The following is a 10,000-nucleotide window of genomic DNA, read 5'->3' as shown; positions in this document are numbered from 1 at the left end:
ACACTCATTCACACTCATACTCACACACACACACACAAGGACACATTCACACACACTCACACACTCTCACACACACTCACACTCACTCACACTCGCACACACACTCACCTTCACACACACATACTCACTCACACACTCACACACACTCACTCACACACACTCGCACACTCACCTTCACACACGCAAACTCACTCACACACTCACACATTTACTCACACACTCACACAAGGACACACACACTCACGCAAGGACACACACACACTCTCACACACACACACTCACTCACACACACTCACAAGGACACACACACTCTCACATACTCACACACTCAATCAAACACACACACACTCACACACACAATCACACTCAGTCACTCACACTCACACCAACACACACTCAGACACATACACTCACCTTAACTCACACACACTCAGACTCACACACACTCACCTTCACTCACACATACACACTCACAAATACTTACACTCACACACAAGGACACACTCACCTTCACTCACACACGCTCACACTCACTCACACACACACATTCACACTCACACAAGGACACACACACTCACAAACACACACACTCACATACAGACACTTACACACACACACACACTCACATGTGCACACTCACACACACACTCACTCACTCACACACACACTCACTTACACTCTCACACACACATTCACTCACATACACACACACACTCACACACACTCACTCACACACACACATACACACACCCTCACGTGCACACACACGCACTCACACACACACACTCTCACACACGCTCAAACACACAATTTCTCACACGTTCACACACAAGGACACAAACACTCTCACACACTCACACTCTCACACACTCACACTCACTCACACACACACACTTACACTCACTTATACACACTCACTCACACTCACTCATACTCACAAACACTCACACATTCATTCTCACACACACACACTCACTCACACTCACACAATGACACACGCACCCACACAAGGACACATTCACGCACACTCACACACTCTCACACACACTCGCACACACATTCACACTTACACACACACTCACAGACACACTCACTCACACTCACGCATACTCACTCACACTCACATGCACACACTCACACATACTCACGCTCACACAAGGACACACACACTCATACACGCACACACACTCACACAAGGACACACACACACTCTCACATACTCACACACACAAACACTCATACACTCACACACACTCACACACACAAGGACACACACACTCACACTCACGCAAACATTCACACACACATTCACACTCCCTCACACAAGGTCACACACATGCTCACATACTCACACACACTCACACTCAATCAAACACACGCACACACGCTCACACACACACACACTCACACAAACTCACACTCACACAAGGACACACACTCTCTCACACTCACTCACACACACTCATACACACACTCACATACACACACCCTCAGATACTCATGCATACACTCACACTCACACACACACTCACACATACAATTTCACACACACTCACATGTACACTCACACATTCTCACACACACACGCACTCACACTCACTCACACTCACACTCACTCACTCACATTCACACACACACTCACTCACCCACACACGGACACTCACACTCACAGTCTCACCCACACTCACGCACTCACTCACTTACACAGGGACACACACACACTCACATGCACACACTCATTCACTCACACACACACTCACATGCACACACACTCACACACACTCTCACTCTCACACACACACACACACTAACACAAACACACACTCACACAGGGACACACACACACTCACAACACACACTTACGCACACTCATACACACACTCACACACACACAGACTAACACAAACACACACTCACACAAGGGAACACACACACACTCACAACACACATTCACATACTCATACATACACACACACACTCACACACACACACACACACACAATCACTCACGCACTCACACTGGGACACTGACACTCATACTAGGACACTCACACTGGGACATGCACTGGGACACACACACTCACACACTTATGCTCACACACTCACACTGGGTCACTCACACATAAACGTGATAGATCCCACTGCCTACTGGTGTCCTGGTGGGTGGAGAGGTGTGTGAGTGAACCTTGAACTGGGAGCTCAGAGGCTACTGCAGGGTGCCTGGCCCATTCTGTGCCTTCCCCTCTCCTCCAGACCCATGCGTGTGGAGCCATGACCACGTGAGGCAGTGGCTTGACTGGGCAGTGAAAGAGTACGCCCTCTCTGATATCGACAGCAGCCTCTTCCAGAATATCGACGGAAAGGAGCTCTGCAAGATGGCCAAGGAAGACATGATGCGGCTCACAAACACTTACAACACCGAGATTTTACTCTCTCATCTCAATTATCTCCGAGAAAGTGAGTGGCAGTGGACAGCTGGAAGGGTTGGCGTCTTATAGAACTGGGGTCACTGAGTATCGGGGGGGCACACTCTCCGCATGGCCGGACTCATAGCTGGCCCATCGGAGGGTGGTGGTGGTTGCTGGGAGGGTCAGTCACTCCAGCTATAGGCCCATCTCTGCAGGAGTCCCTCAGGGCCGTGTCCCAGGGCCCAACCATCTTCAGCTGCTCCATCAGTGAGCACCATCAGGTCAGGAGAGAGGGACATTGCCCAGGGATTACACAATGTTCAGCTCCAGTCACCGCTCCCGCAGAGACGGAAGCAGGCTGTGTCACAGGACAGCAATGATCTGGACAATATCCAGGCTTGGGCCAACAAGGGGCAAGTTACATTCACACCACACAAATGGCAGGCGATGACCATCACCAACAAGAGACAGTCAAACGCTTGACATTCAACGGTGTTCCCATCACTGAATCCCCCCACCCTCAACATCCTGGGGGTTACCATCGACCAGAAACTCACCAGGACCCACCACATCAACCCAGCGGCTCAAAGAGCAGGTCAGAGGCTGGAAATCCTGCAGCGAGTAACTCCCCTCCTGACTCCCCCCAAAGCCTGTACACCAACGCTCAGTAACAGCAGTGTGTACCATCCCCTCCCTCCCCCCACCGACCCTCAGTAACAGCAGTGTGTACCATCCCCTCCCTCCCCCCCACCGACCCTCAGTAACAGCAGTGTGTACCATCCCCTCCCTCCCCCCCACCGACCCTCAGTAACAGCAGTGTGTACCATCCCCTCCCTCCCCCCACCGACCCTCAGTAACAGCAGTGTGTACCATCCCCTCCCTCCCCCCACTGACCCTCAGTAACAGCAGTGTGTGCCATCCCCTCCCTCCCTCCCACCGACCCTCAGTAACAGCAGTGTGTACCATCCCCTCCCTCCCCCCCACCGACCCTCAGTAACAGCAGTGTGTACCATCCCCTCCCTCCCCCCACCGACCCTCAGTAACAGCAGTGTGTACCATCCCCTCCCTCCCTCCCACCGACCCTCAGTAACAGCAGTGTGTACCATCCCCTCCCCCCCCACCGACCCTCAGTAACAGCAGTGTGTACCATCCCCTCCCTCCCCCCACCGACCCTCAGTAACAGCAGTGTGTACCATCCCCTCCCTCCCCCCACCGACCCTCAGTAACAGCAGTGTGTACCATCCCCTCCCACCCTCCCACCGACGCTCAGTAACAGCAGTGTGTACCATCCCCTCCCCCCCCACCCCACCGACGCTCAGTAACAGCAGTGTGTACCATCCCCCCCCCCACCAACGCTCAGTAACAGCAGTGTGTACCATCCCCTCCCTCCCCCCACACCGACCCTCAGTAACAGCAGTGTGTACCATCCCCTCCCTCCCCCCACCGACCCTCAGTAACAGCAGTGTGTACCATCCCCTCCCTCCCTCCCCCACCGACCCTCAGTAACAGCAGTGTGTACCATCCCCTCCCTCCCTCCCCCACCGACCCTCAGTAACAGCAGTGTGTACCATCCCCTCCCTCCCCCCACCGACCCTCAGTAACAGCAGTGTGTACCATCCCCTCCCTCCCCCCACCGACCCTCAGTAACAGCAGTGTGTACCATCCCCTCCCCCCCCACCGACCCTCAGTAACAGCAGTGTGTACCATCCCCTCCCTCCCCCCACCGACCCTCAGTAACAGCAGTGTGTACCATCCCCTCCCTCCCCCCACCGACCCTCAGTAACAGCAGTGTGTACCATCACCTCCCACCCTCCCACCGACGCTCAGTAACAGCAGTGTGTACCATCCCCTCCCCCCCCACCCCACCGACGCTCAGTAACAGTAGTGTGTACCATCCCCCCCCCCACCAACGCTCAGTAACAGCAGTGTGTACCATCCCCTCCCTCCCCCCACACTGACCCTCAGTAACAGCAGTGTGTACCATCCCCTCCCTCCCCCCACCGACCCTCAGTAACAGCAGTGTGTACCATCCCCTCCCTCCCTCCCCCACCGACCCTCAGTAACAGCAGTGTGTACCATCCCCTCCCTCCCTCCCCCACCGACCCTCAGTAACAGCAGTGTGTACCATCCCCTCCCTCCCCCCACCGACGCTCAGTAACAGCAGTGTGTACCATCCCCTCCCCCCCACCGACGTTCAGTAACAGCAGTGTGTACCATCCCCTCCCTCCCCCCACCGACCCTCAGTAACAGCATTGTGTACCATCCCCTCCCTCCCACCCCCACCGACCCTCAGTAACAGCAGTGTGTACCATCCCCTCCCTCCCCCTACCGACGCTCAGTAACAGCAGTGTGTACCATCCCCTCTCCCCCACCGACGCTCAGTAACAGCAGTGTGTACCATCCCCTCCCTCCCCCTACCGACGCTCAGTAACAGCAGTGTGTACCATCCCCTCCCCCCCACCGACGCTCAGTAACAGCAGTGTGTACCATCCCCTCCCTCCCCCCACCGACGCTCAGTAACAGCAGTGTGTACCATCCCCTCCCTCCCTCCCCCACCGACCCTCAGTAACAGCAGTGTGTACCATCCCCTCCCTCCCCCTACCGACGCTCAGTAACAGCAGTGTGTACCATCCCCTCCCTCCCCCTGCCGACGCTCAGTAACAGCAGAGTGTACCATCCCCTACCTCCCACCGACGCTCAGTAACAGCAGTGTGTACCATCCCCTCCCTCACCCCACCGACCCTCAGTAACAGCAGTGTGTACCATCCCCACCCTCCCCCCACCGACCCTCAGTAACAGCAGTGTGTACCATCCCCTCCCTCCCCCCACCGACCCTCAGGAACAGCAGTGTGTACCATCCCCTCCCACCCCCCCACCGACCCTAAGTGACCGCAGTGTGACCATCCCCTCCCCTTCCCCCCACACCGACCCTCAGTAACAGCAGTGTGTACCATCCCCCCCTCCCCCCGCCACCGCGCTCGTAACAGCAGTGTGTACCATGCCTCCCCCCTCCACCGACCCTCAGTAACAGCAGTGTGTACCATCCCCTCCCCCCCCACCGACCCTCAGTGACCGCAGTGTGTACCATCCCCTCCTCCCCCACCGACCCTCAGTAACAGCAGTGTGTACCATCCCCTCCCTCCCCCCCCACCGACCCTCAGTAACAGCAGTGTGTACCATCCCCCCCCTCCCCCCCGCACCACGCTCAGTAACAGCAGTGTGTACCATCCCCTCCCCCCCCCACCGACCCTCAGTAGCAGCAGTGTGTACCATCCCCTCCCTCCCCCACACCGACCCTCAGTAACAGCAGTGTGTACCATCCCTCCCTCCCCCCCCACCGACCCTCAGTAACAGCAGTGCGTACCATCACCTCCCTCCCCCACCGACCCTCAGTAATAGCAGTGTGTACCACCCCTCCCCCCCCCACACCGAACCCTCAGTACAGGCAGTGTGGTACCATCCCCTCCCCCCCCACCCGACCCTCAGTAACAGCAGTGTGTACCATCCCTTCCCTCCCCCCACCGACCCTCAGTAACAGCAGTGTGTATCATCCCCTTCCCCCCCACCGACCCTCAGTAACAGCAGTGTGTACCATCCCCTCCCCCCCACCGACCCTCAGTAACAGCAGTGTGTACCATCCCCTCCCTCCCCCCACCGACCCTCAGTAACAGCAGTGTGTACCATCCCCCCCCCCCAACCGACCTCAGTAACAGCAGTGTGTACCATCCCCTCCCTCCCCCCCACCGACCCTCAGTAACAGCAGTGTGTACCATCCCCTCCCTCCCCCCACCGACCCTCAGTAACAGCAGTGTGTACCATCCCTCCCTCCCCCCCACCGACGCTCAGTAACAGCAGTGTGTACCATCCCCTCCTCCCCCCACCGACCCTCAGTAACAGCAGTGTGTACCATCCCCTCCCCCCCCACCGTCCCTCAGTAACAGCAGTGTGTACCATCCCCTCCCTCCCCCCACCGACCCTCAGTAACAGCAGTGTGTACCATCCCCTCCCCCCCACCGAACCCCTCAGTAACAGCAGTGTGTACCATCCCCTCCCCCCCACCGACCCTCAGTAACAGCAGTGTGTACCATCTCCCCATCTCCCCCCACCGACCCTCAGTAACAGCAGTGTGGACCATCCCCTCCCCCCCCCACCAACCCTCAGTAATAGCAGTGTGTACCTTCCCCTCCCCCCCCCCCACCGACCCTCAGTAACAGCAGTGTGTACCATCCCCTCCCTCCCCCCCACCGACCTCAGTAACAGCAGTGTGTACCATCCCCTCCCCCCCCACCGACCCTCTGTAACAGCAGTGTGTACCATCCCCTCCCCTCCCCCCACCGACCCTCAGTAACAGCAGTGTGTACCATCCCCTCCCTCCCCCCACCGACCCTCAGTAACAGCAGTGTGTACCATCCCCTCCCCACCGACCCTCAGTAACAGCAGTGTGTACCATCCCCTCCCTCCCTCCCACCGACCCTCAGTAACAGCAGTGTGTACCATCCCCTCCCCCCACCGACCCTCTGTAACAGCAGTGTGTACCATCCCTCCCCCCACCGACCCTCAGTAACAGCAAGTGTGTACCATCCCCTCCCCCCACCCGACCCTCAGTAACAGCAGTGTGTACCATCCCCTCCCCCCCACCGACCCTCAGTAACAGCAGTGTGTACCATCCCCTCCCCCCACCAACCCTCAGTATAGCAGTGTGTACCATCCCCTCCCTCCCCCCCACCGACCCTCAGTAACAGCAGTGTGTACCATCCCCTCCCCTGCCCCACCCGACCCTCAGTAACAGCAGTGTGTACCATCCCCTCCCCTCCCCCACCGACGCTCAGTAACAGCAGTGTGTACCATCCCCTCCCTCCCCCCCACCGACCCTCAGTAACAGCAGTGTGTACCATCCCCTCCCCTCCCCCCACCGGACGCTCAGTAACAGCAGTGTGTACCATCCTTCCCAACCCACCGACCCTCAGTAACAGCAGTGTGTACCATCCCCTCCCTCCCCCACCGACCCTCAGTAACAGCAGTGTGTACCATCCCCTCCCTCCCCCCACCGACCCTCAGTAACAGCAGTGTGTACCATCCCCTCCTCCCCCCCCCCACCAACCCTCAGTAACAGCAGTGTGTACCATCCCCTCCCTCCCCCACCGACCCTCAGTAACAGCAGTGTGTACCATCACCCCCCTCCCCCCCACCGACCCTCAGTAACAGCAGTGTGTACCATCCCCTCCCCCCACCGACCCTCAGTAACAGCAGTGTGTACCATCCCCCCCAACCCCCCCCCCAGTGTGTACCAGCTACAAGATGTGCTGCAGAAACTCACCAAAGACCCTCAGGCAGCATCTTCCAAACCCACGGCCACTTCCATCTAGAAGGACAAGGGGCAGCATGGTACATGGGAACAACAGCCCCTGCAAGTTCCCCTCCGAGCCCCTGACCGTCCCGACTTGGAAATCTATCGGCCGTTCCTTCCTGGGTCAGAAATCCTGGGATTCCCTCCCTCAGGGACATTGTGGGTCTGCCCTACAGCACATGGACTGCAGCGGGTCAAGGAGGCAGCTCACCCCCACCTTCTCAAGGGGGGCAACTAGGGACGGGGGGGCAATAAATACTGGGCCCAGCCCAGTGACCCCCACATCCTGAGAATCTATCTGAAGGTCGGAGAGTCAGGGATATGGGAGATGATGCCAGAGTCTGTAACTGACGGGTGGGTCAGGGTGGGAGAATATTCTGGTCTGAGTGATAACTTGCCCCCTCCCCTCGGTGTCGTTGCAGATAGCCCCACGTTCAGTTACCCCAACAGCAGCCCACACAGTCAGCAACCAGCACGGGCTCCCATCAAAACAGGTACCTGCCGGGGGTGGGGCAGGGATGGAGGGAGGGAGAGTGTGGCCGTGGGGTGTGGGGGGGGGGCAGGGCAGGGCGACAGGGTGCGGCAATGTGGGTGGGGGAAGGGGGAGGGACTGTGTGGCCGTTGGGGGTGGGTTGGGAGGGAGGGGGGCGTTTATGGGAGGAGTGGGGAGAGTGTGGTGGGCGAGGGGGGATGTTGGGGGAGGGGGGAGTGTGTGGGGGTAGGGAGAGTGTGGGGGAGGGGTTTGTGTGGGGGTGGGGGAGCAATGGTTGGGGGCGGGGGTGTGGGAGGGCACTGGGTGCAGGTGGGGGAGAGTGTGTGGGGTGGCGGAGAGTGTGGGGGGAGGGGAGAGTGTGGGGTGGGGTAGAGTGGGGGGGGTGTTGGGAAGGGAGGAGTGTGGAGCAAGGGGGGAATGTGGGTGCGGTGAGAGTGTGGGGGTTGGGAGAGTGTGGACGATGGGGAGAGTGTGGGGGGTGAGTGTGGGGGAAACTGTGGGGGGGAAGGGAGAGTGTGGGGGGAGGGGGAGAGTGTGGGGGGGAGGGGAAGAGTGTGGGTGGGAGGGGAAGAGTGTGTGGGGGTGGGGAGGGGAAGACGTGTGGGGGAGGGGAGATGTAGGGGAGAGGGGAGAGTGTGGGCGGGAGGGGAGTGTGTGGGGGGGAGGGGAGGTGTGGGGGGAGGGGAGTGTGTGGGGGGAGGGGATGTGTGGGGGAGGGGGAGAGTGTGGGGGGAGGGGAGAGTGTGGGGGGCAGGGGGTGAGTGTGGGGTGGAGGGGTGAGATGTGGGGAGGAGGGGGGTGAGTGTGGGGGAGAGGGGTGTATGTGGGGGGAAGGGTGTGTGCGGGGGGGGAGGGGAGTCTGTGGGGGGAGGGAGGGAGTGGGGGGGAGGAGAGAGTGTTGGGGGGGATGGGGGAGGGTGTGGGGGGGAGGAGGAAGGTGTGGGGGAGGAGGAGGGTGTGGGGGGAGGGGGGGAGAGTGTGGGTGGGAGGGGGAGGAGTGTGGGTGGGAGAGGAGAGTGTGGGGGAGGGCACGTGTGTGGGGGGGAGGGGAGGGGTGTTGGGGGGAGGAGGGGGAGGGTGTGGGGGGGAGAGTGTGGGTGGAGGGGAGGGGGAGGAGGAGGGTGTGGGGCATGGGGGAGAAGTGTGGGGGAGGAGGAGTGTGGGGAGGGAGGGGAGAGTGTGGGGGGGAGGAGGAATGTGGTGGCGGGGGGGAGTTACAGTCCAACAAGGAGTTACTGATGTCTCTCCCTTCCCCCCTCCTCCCCTCCCTCCCCCTTTCCCTCCCCCCTCTCCCTTTCCTCTCCCCCTTCTCCCTTTCCCTCTCCCCCTCTCTCCCTTTCCCTCTCCCTCACTCCCTCTCCCTCCCCCCTCTCCTCCCCCTCTCCCCCCTCTCCCCCTCTCTCTCCTCTCTCCCTCTCCCCCTCTCTCTCTCCCTCTCCCCCTCTCCCTCTCTCCCTCTCTCCTCTCCCTCACTCCCTCTCTCTCCCTCACTCCCTCTCTCTCTCCCTCTCCCTCCTCTCCCTTACTCCCTCTCTCCCTTACTCCTCTCTCCCTTACTCCCTCTCTCCCTCTCTCCCTCTCCCTCCTCTCCCTCTCTCCCTCTCTCCCTCTCTCCCTCTCTCCCTCTATTCCTCTCTCCCTCTCCCTCTCTCCCTCTCTCCCTCTCTCCCTCTCCCTCTCTCCCTCTCCCTCTCTCCCCATACTCCCTCTCTCTCTCCCCCTCTCTCCCCCTCCCTCTCTCCTCCTCTCCTC

General features: G+C 59.5%; 1 protein-coding gene across 1 annotated transcript in view; it reads left to right on the top strand.

The window, feature by feature from the left end:
- Positions 1-8,260, top strand: part of LOC148139427 (retroviral integration site protein Fli-1 homolog) — a gene marked incomplete at its 3' end in the record, with an annotated part of 225,756 nt that extends 217,496 nt beyond the window's left edge. Inside the window, exons 4-5 of the mRNA XM_087980949.1 lie at positions 2,254-2,457; positions 8,178-8,260. Coding sequence (XP_087837075.1) covers positions 2,254-2,457; positions 8,178-8,260 — 287 coding nt within the window. The remainder of the gene's footprint in view (positions 1-2,253; positions 2,458-8,177) is intronic.
- Positions 8,261-10,000: the final 1,740 nt, after the last annotated feature.

The sequence above is a fragment of the Chiloscyllium plagiosum genome, unplaced genomic scaffold (assembly GCF_037043375.1).
Source record: "Chiloscyllium plagiosum isolate Xiang-an unplaced genomic scaffold, Cpla_swu_hap1 HiC_scaffold_38, whole genome shotgun sequence".
In the NCBI taxonomy this organism is placed as follows: Eukaryota; Metazoa; Chordata; class Chondrichthyes; order Orectolobiformes; family Hemiscylliidae; genus Chiloscyllium; species Chiloscyllium plagiosum.
The sequence above is the reverse complement of the archived record's forward strand: the minus strand, read 5'-3'. Positions and strand labels throughout refer to the sequence as shown.